We start from the raw sequence: 23,441 nt of genomic DNA, 5'->3' as shown, positions 1-23,441 counted from the left end.
GTATTGTTTTAATACATTCAAATAACATACATCATAAAGAAACATCTTAACAGGTAGCTGAGTGGGCAAGTGTAGTGGAGATATACAGATGGGACAAGAGGGGTAGGACAAAGTCATAGGGACAAGTAGATGGTGGCTAAACTCAAGGCAAATTATATGCACAGTTGAATAAGATATGAGGAACTGGTCTAAGTTACAGAGTGTGGTGCAAGGGGCAGGAACAAGTGGGCTTTGCTCCTGCTCCCATCATCCCCACAGGACCATCAAGGCCCAGAGGTTGGGGAGCCATTCCGGGGGGGGGGGGGGGGGGTTCTGACGGTAGCTGGGGGAAGCCGAAGGGAAATGGGGAGCTGTCTGTGGGGCCAGGAACGGTCCCAAGGCTCCACAGATCTTTTTAATAGTTATTCAGGTCCCGGCCAATATTCAGCCAGGGCCCCTATAACTGTCTCATGTTGGCCCCGACTGAATATCGGCTGGGACCTGCATAAGCTCTGGCACCTCCCCTGCTTAAATTAGCCCCAGATGTTCAATGCTGGCGCCCAGACATGGCCCGGCACTGCATATTTAGGGCTAATTTGGTCCAAAGCTGTCAGCGTTTAAAAAACACGCTGAGTGCTATGGGCTGAATATCATTGCCGTGCTTTTTATTTCTTTATTTATAGCTCAAAAAACCATCTTCATGACGCAATCATATTGAGGGCTCTGTTGACTTGTCACGGTTTCCTCAGAGATAATGGAACTTTGTTAGTTATACAATTGCTCTAATCTGATCCAACAATTCAATATAATATCAGAGTGCTCCAACTTAATCCTTCCTTCCTATTCTCTTTGAAATCCTTCCAGACCCCTAGTCTTTCCTATTGTAAAGTCCTTCAAGTCCCGTCATTAAAATTTCTCAGATTCTAAGAATCTCAAGTTTCTTCAATACATACCTGGAGTAGCCTAATAGTTAGTGCACTAGCCTGAGAACTAGATTTGATTCCCACTGCAGCTCCTTGTGACTCTGGGCAAGTCACCTAACCCTACAAAAACCACTTTGATTGTAACCACAGAGAGGTAGTATATTAAATCCCATCCACTAAAGAGATGGAAAAAAGCAGAGATTGCAGGGTGTGTGACGGTTTCACTCCTTTATTATATCAACACTATTGCTTCTGGTCCAGTTTAGAGTCCAGTATGTAGAGGTATTCTGCTATTCCTCGGTCCTCTTTTATGTTCATCACATATGCTCTGGTCATCAAATAATTTTCGCACAAGCTAGACTGGAATGAAGGAGAGACACTCAGCTTTCTTTTTGTAATTCTAATCACTTGAGACTATACAAATTGGTTCACTGCAGGACAACTCCTTCTCAAACCCAATTAGTCTCTCTTACTGTTACCCAACTTGCAGCTTACTGCACCTCAGTCCTGCTTTCCTGCCCTGTAGGACCCCTCAGTCTCAGTATTAATACCTTGGTCCTGCTTTTCTGCTTTGTAGAATCCCTCAGCCTCAGTCGGTACTAATACCTCTTCCCTCCCCTACCCCCACACATAGAGTTCTACCAGTGCACCTCAGTCCTGCTTTCCTGCTCTATAGGACGCCTCAGTCTCTGTACTAATGCCTATCCCCCCCCCCCCCACACACACACACAGACACATACATGCAGTTCTCACTCATACTTTGTAGGACCCCTCTATGTCAGTACTGATCCCTTCCTCCTGCCCCCCCCCCCCCCCCCGACACATAGTTCTACCAATGGACCTCAATCCTATTTTGTAGATCCCTCTTCCCTCAGTACTGATCCACTCTACCCTCCCCACCAGGGGCGGACTAACAGTGATCTGGGCCCTCAGGCAATAATCAAAAGTGATTAAATAGAGACTAGGGGAGAGTGGGCCCCCTACTGCTGTGGGCCCTTGGGCACTGCTCTGTGGTTCCAATGGTCATTCTGCCGCTGCCCCCCCCCCCCCAGACACATAATTCTACCAATGCATCTGATTCTTGTTTTATAGACCCCCTTTCTGTTCTGATCCCTTCTCCCCTCCCTCCCAGACGCATACTTGTATCAGTGCACCTGTTTTGTAGACCCCCCCACCCCCCAAGTACTGATCCTTTCCCCCCACCTCCTCACACCCATACACAATCCTGCTAATGCCAGTCTAGCTGTAGCAATTTAGGGATATTTGCCATAAAATCACAACACTCTCTCTATGTACTGCAGTTTTGTATTGTACTACTACTACTATTTAACATTTCTAGAGCGCTACAAAGTGTACGCAGCGCTGTACAAACACAGAAGAAAGACAGTCCCTGCTCAAAGAGCTTACAATCTAATAGACAAAAAGTAAAGCATTTAAATTTAAAATATTTAAGCAGTCAAGCACAAAAGAACAGTCACAGAAGGACTGAAGATGTTGAAGGGTGGTCAGTGATTAGGTGTAACTCTGTGGGTTGGTTTGGGTTCTATTCTACTAGAATGCTTTGGTGAAGCCTGCAATGTGTTACTGGGGCAGTGGAAATGCTGACTGTGGGGCTGGTAATCAGGGAGTTAGCACACGGCAGGCTGCTTGTAGCTCAGAGGAGAAAGCAGAACTCATTACCCTAAAAGGCTCTGTCTGAAACAAAGTAGCTGGAATGTGGCCAGGAGCAGGACTGAGCACAGAGAGTGGACTATGTCAGGGCTGCATTTGGTTGCCCTGCACTAACCAGAGTAATGTGTGAACACTACAGAATACTTCTGTCGGGTGCTTTAAAGATCCTCTGTTCCTTCTTGTGCAGCTTGTCAGTATGTCAGCTCGCAGGCGTTTACATGGTGTATTCTTCCATGTCTGTAGTATGCACATTAATGAGGGGAGCTTTGCTTGCCAGCACTGTTACTGATCCAGCTGACCACCACATGGGGTACAAGGGGAACACAAGAAAAAAAAAATCAGTAGGAAAACCTGTGAACTGTTGTGTATCTCTGAGGGGGAAGGAATACTTTTTCTTCTCAAGTCTTTCTGAATACCTCCCATTGTATAACATCTATGCCCTTCTCAGTAAAGTGACACTTCTGTAAAAGTATGGTAGGAAGGGAAAAAAAAGATACAACAGAATAGAGACAGCAATCTCCAAGTGGACAATTCAAACAAAATGGGGCAGACTAAATTGAAGAAACTGAGTTTATTAACCACAATGCCTGATGTAGACTTGTTTCGCCTTCCTAGAGGCTGTGTCAGGGGCTTGTACTGTACAATCAAAGCATACATAAAATTAAAATCATAAAAAATTTTAAAACCAACTATAATCAACATACATAACCAAATTACTTCATAACTAATGAAGGGCCCTATTTCCTAAGCTGTACTAAGGACGTGTTAGCATTTTTAGTGCATGCTAACCACTAAAGACATCCACAAGAATATACGGGTGTCTCTAGCATTTAGTGTGCACTAAAAATGCTAGCATGTCTTAGTAAACAGGGCCCAAAACAAGCCATTACATAAAAAGTGTAATTAAAACTCTGAAATTCGTTACCAGAGAATGTAGTAAAAGCAGTTAGCTTTGGATAGCTTCCTAAAAGAAAAGTCTATAAACCATTATAGACTATAGTTTTTAATCCACAATAGGACATTACCTCCTATCCCATGACTCTCCAATTTCTTCTGGAGTCTTTCATGGGGTACTTTGTCAAACGCCTTCTGAAAAACCAGATACACAATATCAATCGGCTCACCTTTAGCCACATGTTTGTTCACCCCTTCAAAGAAATGTAATAGATTGGTGAGGCAAGATTTCCCTTCACTAAATCCATGTTGGCTTTGTCTCATTAATCCATGCTTTTGAATATGCTTTGTAATTTTGTTCTTTATAATAGTCTCTACCATTTTGCCCGGCACCGACGTCAGGCTCACCAGTCTATAATTTCCCGAATCCCCCCTGGAACCTTTTAAAATATCAGCGTTACATGGGCTACCCTCCAATCTTCCAGTACCACACTTGATTTTAAAGATAAATTACATATTACTAACAGTAATTCTGCTAGTTCATTTTTCAATTCTATCAGTACTCTGGGATGAATACCATCCGGTCCAGGAGATTTGCTGCTCTTAAATTTGTCAAATTGCCCCACTACATCCTCTAGGTTTATAGAGATTTCAGTCAGTTTCTCCGACTTGTCAGCTTTGAATACCATTTCTGGCACTGGTATCTCTCCCAAATCTTCCTCGGTGAAGACCGAAGAATTCATTTAATCTCTCCACTATGGCTTTGTCTTCCCTGATCGCCCCTTTTACCCCTCAGTCATCTAGCGGGCCAACCAATTCTTTTGCTGGCTTCTTGCTTTTAATATACCTAAAAAAACTTTTTACTATGTGTTTTTGCCTCCAACGCAATCTTTTTTTCAAAGTCCCTCTTTGCCTTCCTTATCAGTGCTTTGCATTTGACTTGACATTCTTTATGCTGTTTCTTATTATTTTCAGTCAGTTCCTTCTTCCATTTTCTGAAGGATTTTCTTTTAGCTCTAATAGCTTCCTTCACCTCACTTTTTAACCATGCCAGCTGTCATTTGGTTGTCCTTCCTCCTTTTTTAATACACGGAATATATTTGTCCTGGGTTTCCAGGATGGTATATTTGAACAGCATCCATGCCTGGTGTAAATATTTGACCCTCACAACTGCTAAATGGTCAGTATTCTCAATGGACAAGGGTAGATAGTGGGGTTCCCCAGGGGTCTGTGCTGGGACCGCTGCTTTTTAACATATTTATAAATAATCTAGAGATGAGAATAACTAGTAAGGTAATTAAATTTGCTGACGACACAAAGTTACTCAAATTTGTTAAATCGCAAGAGGATTGTGAAAAATTACAAGAGGACATTATGAGATTGCGAGACTGGGCATCTAAATGGCAGATGACATTTAATGTGAGCAAGTGCAAAGTGATGCATGTGGGAAAGAGGAACCCGAATTATATCTATGTAATGCAAGGTTCAATGTTAGGAGTCACCGACCAAGAAAGGGATCTAGGTGTCGTTGTTGATGATACGTTGAAACCTTCTGCTCAGTGTGCTCCAGCGGCTAAGAAAGCAAATAGAATGCTACAGTAGGTATTATTAGGAAAAGAATGGAAAACAAAAGTGAGGACATTATAATGCCTTTGTTGCGCTCCATGGTTAGACCGCACCTCGAATATTGTGTTCAATTCTGGTTGTCACATCTCAAAAAAGATATAGTGGAATTAGGAAAGGTACCGAGAAGGGCGACAAAAATGATAAAGGGGATGGGACAACTTCCCTATGAGGAAAGGCTGAAGTTTCTAGGGCTCTTCAGCTTGGAGAAAAGACGGCTGAGGGGAGATATGATAGAGGTCTATAAAATGAGTGGAGTGGAACAGGTAGATGTGAATCGTTTGTTTACTCTTTCCAAAAATACTAGGACTAGGGGGCAAGCGATGAAGCTACAAAGTAGTAAATTTAATAAGAATCGGAGAAAAAGTTTCTTCACTCAACATGTAATTAACCTCTGGAATTCGTTGCCAGAGAATGTGGTAAAGGCGGTTAGCTTAGTGGGGTTTAAAAAAGGTCTGGACAGCTTCCTAAAGGAAAAGGCCATAGATCATTATTAAATTGACTTGGGGAAAATCCACTGCTATATCTGGGATAAGCAGCATAAAATTTATTGAACTTTTTCCAGATCTTGCCAGGCATTTGTGACCTGGATTGGCCACTTTTGGAAACAGGATACTGGGCTTGACGCACCTTTGGTCTGTCCCAGTGTGGCAATACTTATGTACTTAAGAATACACTGTCTACCTGTGGTGGCTTGGGTCATTGTTAAATTGTGTGTGTTGATTTTTAAAATCTTGTATGGTCAGACACCGGAATATGTGAATAACATTATTAACTTTCCATCTAACAACTGTGATCATACCTCTAGACTAGGGGTTCTCAGCCTAGTCCTTGGGACACACCCCACCAGTCAGGTTTTAGGATATCCACAATTAATATATATGAAATAGATTAACATACAATGGAGGTAGTGCATGCAAATTTTTTTCATGCATATTCATTGTGGGTATCCTGAAAACCTGACTGGCTGGGTGTCTCCCGAGGACTGGGTTCAGACCCCTGCTCTAGATACTACTTAGCATCTATACAGGTAGCATACAAATCGGTATTTTCTTTATCATTACCATTTCAGCTTTGACATTACAAATCATTTCATAAGCAAACAAAAACATTTTTATTTCTAAAATTTGTGTTACTCAAATGTTGATAGGATGAGCATCTTAATCTATCTATTGTTAAGTTCCTACTTCTTCTATTGTTAGCCACACTGAACTTCATTGAGGTATGTGGCATCGCCACACTCTGCCCGGCTACCGCTGGGTTACCGCAGGAGCCCTTACTGCCACCTCTATGGGTGGCGGTATGTGCTCCCCCCCCCCCGGCATGGCTGTGCGGTAAGAGTTACCTCACTGAATGACATTTTATTTGGGGGGGGGGGGCTTTTTACCCGCTGCAGTAAAAAGGGCCCTGGCGTGTGGGGAGAAATGGCCCCCACCACTACTGCAGGGCCCTTTTCCACGCAGCTTAGTAAAAGGACCCCTAAGTGAAACAGCCATATTGGTCCGCATAAAAGTCAGTCCTATCTTTATGCAGTGTCACTTAGGTGGTTAAGTGCTGAATCTCGCACTTAACCATGTAAGAAATAGCCAGCTGCATAAACCTGGATTTTCAGTGCTGGACGTGGCCCAACATTGAGTATCTGGGAATAATGTCGGTGGTGGATAAAAAAATGTCATGACCGCCGGTTGAAAATTGGGCCTTGAGTTTATAGGTTACCAAGTAAGAGCAGTTACATTCAAATTACAGCTGGTTGTGAACGCCAATTAGAGCTTAATTTAACAATGAAGGTCTGCATGTAACTATCAGTGTTCTATAGCTGTGCACGAGATTGTAGAATTAGGAAGAAATGGCATAAAAGCAGACACTAAACCCATTTATCCAGATAACAGCCATCCTAACTTTGGTGCTATTCTAAACAGCGCATAACGATGCCCTAATTTTCAAAGCTAATGAGATGCAAATATAGGCACGCTCATAGCTTTGAGCATTAGGGAGTTAGGCGGCAGGATTCTGCTTGGTGCATGCACAGAAAAGTTCAGCGGTGAGTTAAGCTCCTGTGCGCATGTGTCTGGTAAAACTAGAACTTGAAGCACATATTAGTTTTCTGCAGCCTAAGTGTTTTTAATTTTTTTTCCTGGATGATTATATTTATAAGCAAGTAACAAACGCTTTAAAAAAAAAAATAAATAAATAAATTTAAAACAGCCATGCTTTTAAAAAAAAAATAAAAACCAAAGCACACACTGGCATGGCTGTTTTAAATTTATTTATTTATTTGTTACATTTGTATCCCGCATTTTCCCACCTATTTATAGGCTCAATGTGGCTTACATAGTACCGGAGAAGCCTTTGCAGGCTCCGGTGTGAACAAATACAGGGTGATGTTGTGGTAAGATCAAGTTCATGTGGCACAGCCACATTAGGGAATCGGAGAATGGAAGAGTTGTGTTATGTCCATTACGTGCATTATACGCAGGACAAGAACATCAATGTGTGCTTCACGTTCAGGTCTGCTGTTTCTCACAACCAGTGCTCAAGGGCTTGCACAGGCTTCCTTCTGCTTCCAAAAGCAACTAGTAGATTTTGAAGAAAGAATCATGGGAAATCCTCTTTTCCAATTCCCTAATGCCTGCTCGGACTTGGCATTATTTTTTACAGTAGTAAGGTACCTTTGTTTTGGGTGCTCTTTTCTGATCATTTGAGAGGAATACAAAATGACCTCATTTACATGAACTTGTGTATATTTGCATGCTATCTGCACTAAGGCCTGGTATGGGGCTAATGCCTGTGTTTCCTTTTGATCATCGGTATGCTCCAAGGTAACAGGAGACTGGTCTGAATATTGGCTGGTGCCCAGTTAACTTCCAGGTCTGTGCACATACCCGGATAGTCAATGCCTGGAGGTGCGTATGCCCTGGCCTTGAATATTTGGAGATAGTTTAGCCCACGGTTGTGAGCAGCTTAGAAGCTGCTTAACACTGCATGCTGAATATTACACCCTTAGTTTAGGCCTGGTGATACCAGCACTGAATATATGGATTAACTTAAAAATTGGAACTTGAATTCAAGATGGCATCTAAGCAGGACGTGCGATACGGACACTCCTAGAATTTTCTTTTTACAAGTATATTTCTTATTGTAACCATGCCGAAAAGGAAAGGAAAGCCGAGGGGACCACCCCTCCCAAAGCAGATTCCTTCCTTACCTGGGCAGCAGTCCTTGTCAGCATTTTTGGTTTCAACCCTGAACGCGGACGTTTCCATTAGTGGGGCTGGGAGGGCGAGTTGTCGCTCAGTCTGCTGGGACCCTTGACCCCTACGCCGTCGCATGCATCCGGAAAGGCTGTACCGAACCCTGATGGTAAGGTGGATTCGAAGGAGTGGCGCTCTTGGGATGTATCTGCAATGCCTGATGTGAACTTGGGGCTGGCGCAGGGAGCCCAGCGAACGCCAGAAATTACACCTGGGGAAACCGATATCGCCGGTAACAGCTACGCAAGAAGAAGTTGCTTCTTGCTTGGCAATTCAACCTCTAGTTAGACCTCATGAGGTGTTGCTGGAGTCGATCTGGACGGCCTTGGAAACTCTTCATAAGGTCTGTACCTCATTTATCACTGTTTCTCTGAATAATTCCTCACAGATAAACTCGAGGGATATTGAAAAAGCAAGCTAACTTGGAAACACAAATTGAAAAAATAACTCAACAACAATCTCAAATTTCAGGGGACTGGATACTAATTCACAGGAAAATAGGGAACATGGAAAATCAATCAAGAAACCTGAATTTACGATTACTGAATTTTCCAAAATCTCAATTTGTTGCTCCTAAAGATATGTTTGCTAAATTCTTGAAAGAAGTTTATAAATATTCTGAACAATCATTACCCCCACTTCAAAAAATGTATTACTTAGATATGAAAATTCCCCCACAACAAGATATTTCTAAACAGGATAATCCACCTGAAAAACTGGATTTAACAAATTTTCTTGAACAGTCGATGGATAATACAGAGACTAGAGCAACTTTAATTGTATCGTTTGTCTTTTTGCAAGACAAAGAATCTTTGTTGAGACTTTATTTCAAAAATATTCATCCAGAATTTAAAGGATGCAAGGTCTCTGTGTTCCCAGTCATTGCTCGTTGGACTCAACAAAGGCGGAAAAAATTCTTGGATATGAAACAGGAATCTTTGAATAATGGGGCTATTTTCCAATATGTATTTTTTGAACCTGAACAATTGTGATCTTTCCTGGATATGAAGAGGGACCAAGGTCCAGGCCAAATATAGAGTCCCCTTATAAATTTAAGGGAAACCACTGCTTGTTTCCTCTAACTTTACTAGCCGTTGAGCCCGTAAAAACGGGCTGGTATTGGGGTTTTCCTTCCCCCTCCCCGCGAGTTCGCCACCTCTACCTTTCCCCCCCCACCCCACCCCACCCCCGGAGTCGCCACCATCCCTCCACCCGGCCCGGGCCCTCTCTCCGCTACTAAACTTACACATCCATTCGCCGGAACGCAGCAAGCACATCAGCTGAGCTGCCGTCGGCCCTTCCTTCTCTGCCTGTGTCCCGCCCTCCTGTGACATAACGTCAGCGAGGGCGGGACACAGGCAGGGAAGGAAGGCCGACGGCAGCTCAGCTGATGTGCTTGCTGCGTTCCGGCGAATGGATGTGTAAGTTTAGTAGCGGAGAGAGAGCCCGGGCCGGAGGGGGGGGGGGGGGTAACGGTAGCGGCGACCTCGGGCGGATACCTCGGTGGCGCAATTTCCCTCTCTGTCCCGCCCTCGTCATCACGTATTGACGCGGGGGCGGGACAGAGAGGGAAGTCTCTACTGCACATTTGCGAGTGAGTCGGTCACTCGCCGTTTATATGTTTGATATTTATTAACACCAACTTCTTTTGGTATTATGTACTATCTTGAATCTACCTTATTTGTGGACTATTGTATCCAGTTTTGGAAGTAATGTCTTATGTAGTTTAATTTTCAACTTGAATGTATTCTTATTTAAAAACTGGTGTATCTTGTCAAAGAAATATTCTTTGTATTAACACTTAAAATAATAAACAAATTATTACATAAAATTGGAACTTGAATTAATTTGGTGAACGAACTGGCTGAATATTGACCCCCTAACGTTGTACCTGAGACTGTAAACAGGCATTTCCAAGAGTCTTTTAGAGCAGAGACCATATGGACTATCCAGTGTGCCCATCCATGCCATCTTCTCTCCCTATCACTCCCTTAGATATCTTATTTGTCCCAAGCTCTCTTGAATTCAGATACTGTTTTCACCTCTACCACTTCCACTGGGAGGCCATTCCACAAATTCACCACCCTTAAGAACAGTGGCCAATCCAGAAACACAAATAGTAGCAACATTCCATGCTACCAATCCCAGGGCAAGCAGTGGCTCCCTCCATGTCTATCTCAATAACAGACTATGGACTTTTCCTCCAGGAACTTGTCCAAGCCTTTTTTAAACCCAGATACGCTAACCACTTTGACCACATTCTCTGGCAATGAGTTCCAGAGCTTAACTATTTGTTGAGTGAAAAACTTATTTCTTCCTATTTTAAAAGTATTTCCATGTAATTTCAGGTCTCTCCTGGTCTTTGTATTTTATGAGAGAGTGAAAAATCGATACACTTTTACCCATTCTACACCACTCAGGAGTTTGTAGACCTCAATCATATTCCCCCTCAGCTGACTCTTTTCCAAGTTGAAGAACCCTAACCTCATTAGCCTTTCCTTGGATGGGAGGACTTCCACCCCCTTTATCATTTTGGTTGCTCTTCTTTGAACCTTTTCTAATCCCACTATATCTTTTCTGAGATACGTTCACCAGAATTGAAAGCAATACTCTTGGTAAGGTTGCACAAGGTATATAGAGGTAATGAATAGAGATAAAAGACAATAAAGAAAAGAAGATGATACCTTTTTTATTGGTCTAACTTAATACCATCTTCTTCAGTTTTGTTTTAGCTCTATTTATTGCCCTTAAAAGTGGGCTAACACGGCTGCCAAACTATGTAGGTCAGAGGAGGTGATCAGGGAGTATATGTAACATTTTCAGAAGTGTGGACAATATTCTACCCCTCTTGGCTGGTTACGCAAACCAGCAGGTGTGCAAATCTATTAACAGCAGGATTCACAGGAATTTTAAAAGAGTAGTTAACTCACAGTGTTCCTCTTTAAAAATCACATATTCTAAGTAGAGAATTGCATGGGGACAGAAATTTCACCCATCCCCAATGGAATCTAACCCATTCCCACCTGTACCTTCCATCTCCATAGTTAATCTCCTCCATCCTCGCAGGAGTCAATGCTATTTTTTACTTGCTTGCAGTCATCTGTTTCCTCCCAACCCCAACAGGCTCCCATGGTTTTTTGGATGGTCTTCACTATTCAACAAATTTGTATTTATTTATTGCATTTGTATCCCACATTTTCCCACCTATTTGCAGGCTCAATGTGACTTACATAGTTTTGTAATGACATTGTCATTCCAGGATATCAGATACAATTAGTAGTGTAAAGGATTGAGTAGCAGAGGAAAGAGGTAAAGTGTTAGGCGGGTAAGTATGGAAGGTGGGTTGGTGAGGTAGTTTAGTACGGCTGTGGGTTCTCTTTGTAGGCCTTGTCGAAGAGAAATGTTTTCAGAGATTTGCGAAAGTTAGTTATTTCGTCAATAGTTTTCAGGGCTGTGGGTAATGCGTTCCACAACTGCGTGCTCATGTAGGAGAAGGTAGAGGCGTGCATCAGCTTGTATTTTAGTCCTTTGCAGCTGGGGAAGTGCAGATTGAGAAATTTGCGGGATGATCTTATGGCGTTTCTGGGAGGTAAGTCCACAAGGTTTAGCATGTAGATTGGGGCGTCTACGTGAATGATTTTGTGGACAATCGTGCAGATCTTGAACGCAATGCGTTCTTTAATTGGTAGCCAGAACAATGAGTTTTCCAGGCCTCAGTCTGGTGATCCAGCTGCCTCTCTGTACATTCCTTGCCTCCTTCTAGAGTCACCAAAGGTTTTGACTGCAGTGTTGTGGGAATCCCGTGGCAACTTCTTACATACCCGTGGGATTCCCGTGGCAACTTCTTCCATACCCGTGGGATTCCCACAATCCCCATTCCCATGCAGCTCTCTATTTCTAAGCTTGCTAAAAGCACCCACATAATGGGCTATGAGAAAAATCTTTTACTGCCTCATGCCCAGGGTGACAATTTTTTGACAGTAACTTTTAAATATTTTCAATAATGAGGATTTAGAAGCTTTACATTTATGTTTCAAGCCTCTTGGTTCCTGCCATCTCTGTCTATCCTGTTCTCCTCCAAATCACAGGACAGCAGGAGCCCTGGATCCAGTGAGGTAATGATAGATCTTGGGGATTACCTGAGCCCTTGATCTTTCCTCCAATAAGGAACTTGTCTGTCAGACATGAATGGAGTGATAAACCTGCTTCCTTGCAGAGCTGGACTGTTCAGCGTCAGAGTCCAAGAATGAGAAGGGAGGAGGGTCTGGCTAAATACAGAGCAGTTTGTTTATCTCAGCGTCCCCTCCCATCATCTCTCTTCTCCCCTGAAGCCATGCCTACTGCTTTCCCTTTCTTGGGTATAGCTGCATCACCGCCTGCAGATCAGAGACAGCTTTAGGCTTGAAAATAATCCCTGGATTTGGACAGTAGTAGAAAGACATAGTTTGAATGTCAGATCCGTAGAAGCACTGTGACAAACAGGGCTGTAGAAGTACGTCAGCATCCAAGGATTGCTTTGGCCCTGCAGCTCCTGCTGTTACCCCAGGTAAGTTTTTGTTAAAAGGTTTTCTTTTAATGAATGATAGAATCTCGGGAGGGCAGTGCTGTGCTAAACCTCTTTGGGAGGCATCCAGCTAATCAGAGGTGAATAGAGTGAGGAACTGAGCCCCCACTGGAGCCTTGAGTGACCAGAGAACAGAATGGATTTAAAGCACAAGACTTTGGTAGGTCAGGGGCTGATGCACCAACGTCTGGGTGCTGTAATTATCTGCAAGAGGCAACACAGCACAAGATTTTTACCTTCATCCCTGACCCCCCCCCCCCCCCCCCCCATTCTCCTGGTACAATATAACTTTTTTGATAAAGAGGTTTTAAGTATTTTGCTACAAATCAAAACTTATTCATTCAGGAAATCTGTTTTGAATACCAACGATTAGATTGGGGTATTATATCATTTTTCTCAGTTTAGTTAGCAATTGTAGAAAGAATGCTGTATTTTCTGGAAATGTCCAGTATCTTTTCTAATGTAATCTGCATTGAACCGTAAGATATATATGGCAGAATATAAGTTTGGTTGTTAATGTTAAAGGTATTAGTTCTTGTAATTGTGTTATTCTAAAGCTGGGGTGGGAATAGGTAGTATGCATGAGATGGTGGCCTGCTCAGTGAAGGGCAAGCAGAGAGCTGTGTAGAAAGCACAGAGTATAGAACGAGGCTTACGTGGAACTCTGTCCTGTGCTGAGCCCCACTGCTGTTCTGGGAAAAAGAAGAGGATTCTGTCCCTTTAAATATTGAAAAATGACACCTGTAAAATCAACATCTGGGCTTGGGAGGTCTCCTACATTCAGAGGACATTGCTCTTGCTTCTGTTTGGGAATTATTAGTCCTGAATGAACTAAGCAGCCCCTTCTCAAGACATGGGGACTTATAGCCTTCTCCAAGGTCAATATATCCAAGTACCTATGAGTATGAAGTAAGCTTCCTGCCTCGGGTATGAACATTCCCTCCAATAATCAACCAGTGTTATGACTACCACCAGTGCCAGGCCAGTATCCAGCAACTGGCATTGAATATCCACTTTCACTTTTGACCACGGTAACTTAAGCAGTTAATCTGATATTCAGTTTAGCGTTAAAGATAGTTCTACTATTTATGCGGCCTATGTTAACCACTAAACACAACTGGTTTGCACTGGATAACCACACTTAACTGGCTATGTCACGCGATGTAGCTAGCTGCTAACCGCAAATATTTGGTAGAGATAACCAGCTACATAACTTTGAATATTCAACTATTTTAACCAGAGGAAGCAAAATGTTTCACCAGTCTTGAGATGGCTACACTGGCTGCCAGTGCACTTATGACTGGGCATTTATCACCTGTGGTGATGTGTAAGATGCAGTTATCAAATGAAAATTCACCCTGATGCGTTATGCTGTGGTGGGTCCTTCTTTGTGGAATCAGCTGCCAGGTCACCTATGTTTGTGTAGGACAGTGGGGCAGTTTAAGAAGTTATTAAAGACAGTTATTTGGGCTTACATTTTTAGTAGTTTGATCTTGCTGTAATTGGTTGGGTAGGAGCAGAGAATTATTGGTATCATAGAGGCAGTCATTGCTCTGTTTCTGTTTGTAAGTATGTTTATTATATATGTTTTAATATTGGAATCTGCATAGGTTTTAGGCAGGTTATAACTGGAATGAATAGATGATTTTTGCTGACACATTGGGTCCTTGTATTAAGGTTCATCATGCATATGGAATTGTGTGTATTGCAGTGAGACTCTAGCATACAGGCTAAATTAGTCCCTGAAGATGTGAGTACATGTGACCTACAATTAACAGACGCGCACTATGATTACCACACTCTCCTCTAGATAGAATTTCATTTATTCATCTGATACATTTCTATGCTGCCTCTCATGTCTTCTGTTTGCTAAGGCCTAACATCTAACCTCTGCCTCGGAATGAATGTTTACACTATTTAAAGGACTAAAGGATGGAAGTGATGAAGAAGAAGATGACACTGTTACCGTTTACCCTTAGTCCATCGCCCTATACTGCATCTTCTGCTCTTATAGATATCAAGAGACAACTTAGATCATCTTATTCAAATCTGCCTTTATCAACAAAGCACAAATATCTTTTCAAACTAAAGGGTAACAAGTGGTAACTGCCTTTAATGTTTGTAATGAATCCCCATGATCATGAAGGTCATTGTTTTCTGTGATGTAGGATCTAAAGACCATTGCATCATTCTGATTCTTGTCCCAGAACAGTGGTCTAAGGAAGTGCTTCTCAACGCAGTGCATGCAAATCTATCTCATGCATATTCAATGAGGATATCCGGAAACCCCGATGGGACTAGGTGTGCCTCAAGGACTGGGTTGAGAAGCACTGGTCTATGGGACAAGAGTGTCTTTGAACTCAGCAGTTCTTTTGGTTTGAATGCAGAGATCTTTTCAGAAAGTTTTTAGGGCCTGTGTTCAGCCAGCTGTGACAGTCTATCAGGATTGGTACCAAAGTAGGCCTTCTTCACCTCCGAGTGCATATGTATTGTGTAACCCATTTCCCAGCATGGGAGTCACAACTTGAAAACAAGAATGGCAAATAATATTGACACACTGGAACTACCAATAAGTGTTGCTGGGAGGAATGAAGAAATCATGATGGAATATAGGGGAATGGTATCATGGAATGTTGCTACTCTTTGGGTTTCTGCCAGGTACCTGTGACCTGGATTGGCCACTGTTGAAAACATAGATACTGGGCTACATGGACCATTGGACTGACCCAGTAAGGCTATTTTTATGTTCTTATGAGGCACTCCCTCTTGTGCCTGATTAGGGCAGGATCTTATCTACGGATCCACCTGTAATGGCAACGTAGCAACTCAAGATCTCAGTGGATCCCGAAGCATCTACAAAACACAAGTTTGTGGAGACAGTGTTCAGGCGTTGCATAAATTATTATTTTTTTATAACATGTTGTGCAATGCTCCTCAAATGGCAACAGCCAGATTTTTTTTTTTTTGGGGGGGGGGGGGGCTATGGCGGTGGGTATGCATTACACAGGCATAGGTACTGTGTGAGCTGAGGTGAACATGGGAACAGAGGATGGCATGGTGGCCTTTCTGTGGAGTATGTGCACTGTTGCTGGGAGGTGGGGATGGGTAGTGGGATAAAGCAGGTGTGCCATTGGGTGACTCAATGTACTTTAGTGAGGTGCTGCCAATGTCCCCATCAATATGTAGCTGTGGGGCAGGATGCTGGGGGGGGGGGGGGGGAATGGAAGGGGGTCCAGATACGTGCAGCACCTCATTTTAGCATTTCATGGTTAGTGGAAGGGGGGGGGAGGACACATCATTACTTGTCATTGCATAGTCTGTACATTCTGATTTCAGCAATGTTTTCTTATTCTTTCTTATGAAAAATCAATAATATGAGTTGCAACAACAAAGGGACCTCAGTGTATGTGACTCTACCTATGTATGGTGTTTGCACATGAGTGGTGCTGTGATTCTGGGGGGGGGCAGTGCTTCACACACACCTTGTCAGGTTGCTTCTGATGGATCTCCATGCCCTCATGGAGATGATGTGAGGTAGTGGTGGGGGTGGGGGAGGGACAGGTGGTGGTAGTGTTTAAAAATGTCTCCCCTGTGCCTGATGCACATAAGGATCAGGAGCTGTGCCTCTGACACTGTGAAATTCGGCTCCCTTCACAGAGATATGACTGTGCACATTGAGGAGCATTCCTCCACGTGCAGAGGTATATATGCACGTTTTGCATGTGGAAGGAACAGCCTTCCATTGCCATGGACATTTTTTCGATGCGGGGACCAATACTGACATTGCACATTTTGTGTAGTGTATTTTCGATTGGCAAACATGTTTTTCTCCAAATGTCTGATGTTTGCAGTGCTTTCTCTTTCTAAACTTTTTTTTTCTGTATTTTTGAACGTAGGAAAATGTTTAGTTCTTTCTTCCATTATGGACTTGCATTTTTAGACATTTTCCCATAAACTTTTATTTCACTATTTGAACATCCTATCAAAAATGCCCCTTATTATCTGTCACTAAAATTGTAATAAAATTAAAATAATATAGTGCTCAGAAATTAGTATCAGACCTAGAACTGGAATGAGCGACTATCAATTTCTGACACAGCACCAACCCTAAAAAGAATATATACATGTAAATTATTGATCAAAGCAATAAAATGTCAACTTATCTCAAATGTCTTCATATCAGGTAAAGCTGTAAATTGTGCTATTGTGAAGTCAGTAGGCAAAACTTCGATCTGAGTCAAAGCAAAAGAATGAAGACACTGGTTGGATTATTGAATTCATTTTTAATCACACAGGAGAAGAATTTCACATATATTTGGAAAAATATTTGGAGCAAAATTGCACTGGAATGTTGTAACTTTCAAGAGCACAATTTACATCTTTACCTGACAGGAACACATTTGAGATAAGTAACATTTAGTTGCTTTGATCAATAATTTACATGTATATATTCTTTTTAAGATTGGTGCTGTGATGAAAATTGATGGTCGCCTGTTCCAGTTCTGGGTGTGGCACTTATTTCTGAGCACTATATTATTTTAATTTTATTATAATTTAGTGATAGGTATTGTATACAGTATATAACATATATAAGTACATAAGTAATGCCATACTGGGAAAAGACCAAGGGTCCATCGAGCCCAGCATCTTGTCCATGACAGCGGCCAATCCAGGCCAAGGGCACCTGGCAAGCTTCCCAAATGTACAAACATTCTATACATGTTATTCCTGGGATTTTGGATTTTTCCAAGTCCGTTTAGTAGCGGTTTATGGACTTGTCCTCTAGGAAACCGTCCAACCCCTTTTTAAACTCTGCTAAGCTAACCGCCTTCACCACATTTTCCGGCAATGAATTCCAGAGTTTAATTACACGTTGGGTGAAGAAATATTTTCTCTGATTTGTTTTAAATTTACTACACTGTAGTTTAATCGCATGCCCCCTAGTCCTAGTATTTTTGGAAAGCGTGAACAGACGCTTCACATCCACCTGTTCCTCTCCACTCATTATTTTATATACCTCTATCATGTCTCCCCTCAGTCGTCTCTTCTCCAAGCTGAAGAGCCCTAGCCTCCTTAGTCTTTCTTCATAGGGAAGTCATCCCATCCCCGCTATCATTTTAGTCGCCCTTCGCTGTACCTTTTCCAATTCTACTATATCTTTCTTGAGATGCGGCGACCAGAATTGAACACAATACTCAAGGTGCGGTCGCACCATGGAGCGATACAACAGCATTATAACATCCTCACACCTGTTTTCCATACCTTTCCTAATAATACCCAACATTCTATTCGCTTTCCTAGCCGCAGCAGCACACTGAGCAGAAGGTTTCAGCGTGTTATCGACGACGACACCCAGATCCCTTTCTTGGTCCGTAACTCCTAACGTGGAACCTTGCATGACATAGCTATAATTCGGGTTCCTTTTTCCCACATGAATCACCTTGCACTTGCTCACATTAAACGTCATCTGCCATTTAGCCGCCCAGTCTCCCAGTCTCGTAAGGTCCTCTTGTAATTTTTCACAATCCTGTCGCGAGTTAACGACTTTGAATAACTTTGTGTCATCAGCAAATTTAATTACATCGCTAGTTACTCCCATCTCTAAACCATTTATAAATATATTAAAAAGCAGCGGTCCTAGCACAGACCCCTGAGGAACCCCACTAACTACCCTTCTCCATTTTGAATACTGCCCATTTAACCCCACTCTCTGTTTCCTATCCTTCAACCAGTTTTTAATCCACAATAGGACATTTCCTCCTATCCCATGACCCTCCAATTTCCTCTGTAGCCTTTCATGAGCTACCTTGTCAAACGCCTTTTGAAAATCCAGATACACAATATCAACCGGCTCCCCTTTGTCCACATATTTGTTTACTCCTTCAAAGAATTGAAGTAAATTGGTCAGGCAAGATTTCCCCACACAAAAGCAGTGCTGATTCGGTCTCAGTAATCCACGTCCTCGGATGTGCTCTGTAATTTTGTTTTTAATAATAGCCTCTACCATTTTCCCCAATATTTTATTATTATTATTATACAATCAACCTGGGTACCATGTGATAACAGGCTGTCAGACTTGTGAGTTCTTGTACCAAGCAGAGCGCTGCTGAGCCCTGTACTCGGGCCAGGTTTTGCTTGGCAGCTGGACAACCCCGGCTTTCACCTGCACTGACTGCCGTTCCCTAGAGGTTGAGCCCCTAGGTGTGGGCGTCCTGCAGGACTTACGGGATGGAGCTGGAAGCGGGGTGATGAATGTATCGGCCAGGCAGGTGGCAGGCAAGAGAGTAACCCAGGTACAGGCAAGTCAGTAGGCAGGCGGCAGGCAAGAGAGTAATCCAGGTACAGGCAAAAGTCAGTAGGCAGGCGGCAGGCAGAAGGGTAATCCAGGTACAGGCAAAGTCAGCAACGAGGGACCAGTAGATAAGAAGCAGACTACAGAGTTAGGAACACCTACCAAAGTAGAAGCCGAAGCATGGAGTCGAAGAAGAGCTCAGCTGATAAAGTGCTGGTGTCTGACATCAGCAGGGAGAAGGGGCACAGCCATAGGACAAGAGCAGGGGAGGAGGAACCGGAAGACCAATAGGAGAGAAGCAAGGGAAGCCAGGCAGAGGAAGAGCAGACCCAGGTGGGTGGAAGCAAAGCAATCAAGGAGCCTGCAACCACTGCTCTCTGAACAAACCCAGAGAGGACTACACACACATAACTCAGGCAGTGCCAGTCAAGTGTGCGTTTCAACGGGACCCCACGCAGTCTGAGGACACCACTTGTGTTGAGGTAGGGGGCATGACACAGGTGCAGCCAGTGGGGGGACCATCACCCATACTTACTAAACCTTTTAGCTAGATCCTCACCAAGCTCCTTTGTGGGGTGCTACAGCCTCTGTGATCATTGTCCAGTAAGACAAACCCCAGACATCATAACAGAAGGCATAACTCAATGCTAGAAAACTAAGTGAGGAGGTGGGGGGAGAGAGGAAATCTCCCACCAATCACGAGAGAGGGGACAGAAGAAGCCCACATGCGTCACACCTTTTGCTAAACCTCCCCAAAAAGTGATGGTGGGAATCAGAGTGGCTAAAATGACTTCCCCCAATACTACTACTACTACTACTTAACATTTCTAGAGCGCTACTAGGGTTACGCAGCGCTGTACAATTTAACAAAGAGAGGCAGTCTCTGCTCAAAGAGCTTACAATCTAATAGACAAGTGAACAGTCGGTCCGATAGGAGTGTTCCCTGGGCAGGTTTAATTTGGATCGGGAGATGAAGGGTACATGCCTTCATTTTTATTTCTGCTTAATGGTAATTTCAGGAGCAAATATGTGGGAAATTTGGACCTGTGCACTTGTAGACAGTATGAAAACATCGGCACACTTTACAGCATTACAGATACCCCCATAGTGGACACATGGTAAGAAGCAGGAAAACTTTGAAATCTGTGAGTAGTAGCACCAGTCCTCAAGGCTTCAACCCTTCCCGTACTTCTCTAGGCATTGTCTGCCATTTCATACAGATGGAGGAGCTGGCAACCTCAGCTTCTTTCCAATTAGTCAGTACTTGTCTAGGGTACTGTTTCATAGTTAGCACAGAACTATAACACTTGGCCTTTCTGCTCTCACAGCTCCTACAGCAGAATCCCACAGACATCCAGATCAGCTGATCAACCATGCCTGCACCGTGCTGTCAGATGATGAGTACCTCAGCCCTCCTGAGGAGCTAACAGAGTTTGGAACTCCTCTACATCAAGTGACCTCTACTATGAAGCTTCAGCATCCCAACCTATCGCAGCTCAGGAGCACCATGCAAACACACTTCAAAGCTCAGCCTATTTTTGAGGTGAGAGAAGAACAGAAATATTTTATATTTGTCTAAATATTCATAGTATATCTTTGTAATAATTCCATCATCAAAGCCCTTGTGGTCCAGTGGGGAGCAACAGCAGTCTACAAAAATCTTGAGTGGAGCAGAATGGGTAAACATAAATTGATTTTTTTACTCTTTCTAAAAGTACAAAGATTAGGGGACAGTCCAGAAACTTACATGGAAATACTTTTAAAACAAATAGAAAAAAATCATTAAAGGAGCATTATTTTGTAATACTCTGAACACTAATAATAAAATTTGATTCTCCAAATGATAGGAAGCCAGTGAAGCTCTATGAGGTGGGGTATAATGTGGTCCCTTTCTGATAAGCCCTCTATCTCTCGAGCTGCAGATTTTTGGCCTATATGTAGCGCTCTCAGAGAGCTCTGAGGAAGACTTCAGAGCAAAATGTTGCAGTAGTCCAAATGCAGTAAAGCATAACTCTGCATAACCTGCTGAAAATTATGTGAAGACAATACATCTCTAAGCCTCAACACCTATCTAATTTTAAAAAACACAATCTTAACAAAAGTAGTAAATTGTTGTTTAAGAAGACCACTCTATCTTTCACAGGTCACACTCTCCATTTTATGCAGGTTATGCATTTTCTCTCCCAGGTCACACTCTGCCCCTCATAGGTTATACTCTGTACCTCACAGATCATGCTCTGTTTCTCAAAGGTTATGCTCTTTCTGACTGTTCATGCTCTGTCTCCCACAGGTCACTCTCTCAGACCAATCAGTGCTAGAAGGCGAGGATGTTACCATGAGTGTTCGGGTTAAAAGTGACCTCAAGCCCATTGTCAATTGGTGAGTTCCAATGTTACTACTTGGGCAAAAGAGCAGAAGGGTCAGGAGTCTGTGAGACATTTCTTGCTAATTTTTGTATGTATTGAAGTCTTTAGTGCAGTGTCTACCAGATAGTATGTGTGAAAGAGTGTGTCCTAGTGATCACAACAGTGTAACCCATATTTAACCCAAACTGGGAAGGCTCTTTACCAGAATATACCATTTCAGTCATTGAGGGGCATCTCTCTATATAAAACGCACCTCCAACATTCTAATGAAGCCTCAGAAATTTCCATCGTTCTAAATTGAAGTTGTGTAGATCACATAAGTGTCTGCCCTGCCCTCGCATCCCCACGTGATGACGTCGAGGGCGGGGCAATGACACACCCAATCGCATCGCTCACCCGCCCCTCCCTCGCATCAATCCGTCGGGTAAACAAAAAAAAAAAAAGAGGAACACTCAGCTTGAGGGAGGCGGCGCCGAGTTTTTTTTGTTTGCGGCCTGATGGTAGGCCCCTACATGCGAGGGAAGCGCAGCAGGAGGAGAATGGCGCTCCCGATAAATTTCGGGGCCTGTTGGGGGCCGGTGCGGTGGCTGTAGAAGCAGTGAAGAAGTTCCTGTGGTCCGGGGACGGTTGGCACGTCCCCGGATGAAGCACAGCTAGCCGGGTTGTATCCGACGTGTATGGGCCCATATTTGGGCCAATTTAGGAGGGGACGCGGACATCAAAGAGGGAGCGGTATGCTTGGACGTCGGCCGCATGAGTGTTTGCAGGGCTCTGTACTAGCAGAGGCAGACACCTTGCGATGACACAGGGCTGCTTCGCTGCAGCAGTGAGGCCTGAACCCCAGCCCAATGAGCCCAACACCGCAAAACGGACCTGGCCAAGCAAGGTAGACAGGAAGCACAAAGGAAAGGGGGGAGGGGTGACACGGAGGGAAAAAAAGGGAGGGGAGCTCAGATCAAGGGGTTAATGCGCCACCTGTCCCTTGCAGAACAGCAGATCCGTCACCTCTGCCGCACTGGGTGGGTTCCATCGCTTACTCCTCCTCCTCCTCACTTATACTTCATTGCAGTCTAAGCTGATAAGGCTTCTGCGCAAATACCTAACCATTGAAGACTCTGTCATGTTTTATGTTTTAAAAAAAAGTGTGTGATCGCCATTATTAAAAGATAGCCGAGGAAAACCTTGCTAGTGCCCGTTTCATTTCTGTACGAAACGGGCCTTTTTTACTAGTTTTCAATAAGTCGTCCAAGTCCGATTTAGGACATTTTGCTCATTACGTCCAAAAAACCCGTCCATCTTAGAGCCACTTTCGAACAGAAATATGTCTGGGTTTTCCTTTCGAAAATAGCTTAAAGATGGACATTTTTGCACAGAAGACATCGAGTACCTCACCAAACACATCACAAACATGTTTGAAAGAGATCAATTTCCACCAGACAAAGGCAACATAGTACTTATTGCTGATGGTGTCAAAACCGACTTCGATAAATGTTTTTGGATGGGAGCTGAAAGAGTGCCTACTACTGTCAAATGTGTAAGTACACGCAGTATGTGGCACTGGTCAAAAAAGCAAGCAGGATGCTAGGAATTATTAGGAAAGGGAGAGTAAATAAGACAAAGAATACTATAATCCCTCTGTATCGCTCCATGGTGTGACCTCACCTTGAGTACTGCTTTCAGTTCTGGTTGCCCTGTCTCAAAAAATATATAGCGGAATTGGAAAAGGTCCAAAGAAGAGCAACCAAAACGATAAAGGGAATTGAACTCCTCTTATATGAGGAAAGCCTAAGAGGCTAGGGCTTAACTATTTGGGTTTCTGTCAGGTACTTGTGGCCTGGATTGGCCACTGTTGGAAACAGGATACTGGGCTAGATGGAC

General features: G+C 43.3%; 1 protein-coding gene across 1 annotated transcript in view; it reads left to right on the top strand.

Annotated features, from left to right (window-relative positions):
• Positions 1–23,441, top strand: part of SPEG (striated muscle enriched protein kinase) — a 495,656-nt gene that overhangs the window by 233,071 nt on the left and 239,144 nt on the right. Inside the window, exons 7-8 of the mRNA XM_030208751.1 lie at positions 20,526–20,740; positions 21,488–21,576. Coding sequence (XP_030064611.1) covers positions 20,526–20,740; positions 21,488–21,576 — 304 coding nt within the window. The remainder of the gene's footprint in view (positions 1–20,525; positions 20,741–21,487; positions 21,577–23,441) is intronic.

This window comes from Microcaecilia unicolor, chromosome 7 (assembly GCF_901765095.1).
Source record: "Microcaecilia unicolor chromosome 7, aMicUni1.1, whole genome shotgun sequence".
NCBI classification, from domain to species: domain Eukaryota; kingdom Metazoa; phylum Chordata; class Amphibia; order Gymnophiona; family Siphonopidae; genus Microcaecilia; species Microcaecilia unicolor.
Note: the sequence above shows the minus strand (reverse complement) of the source record. Positions and strands in the feature narration are given on the sequence as shown.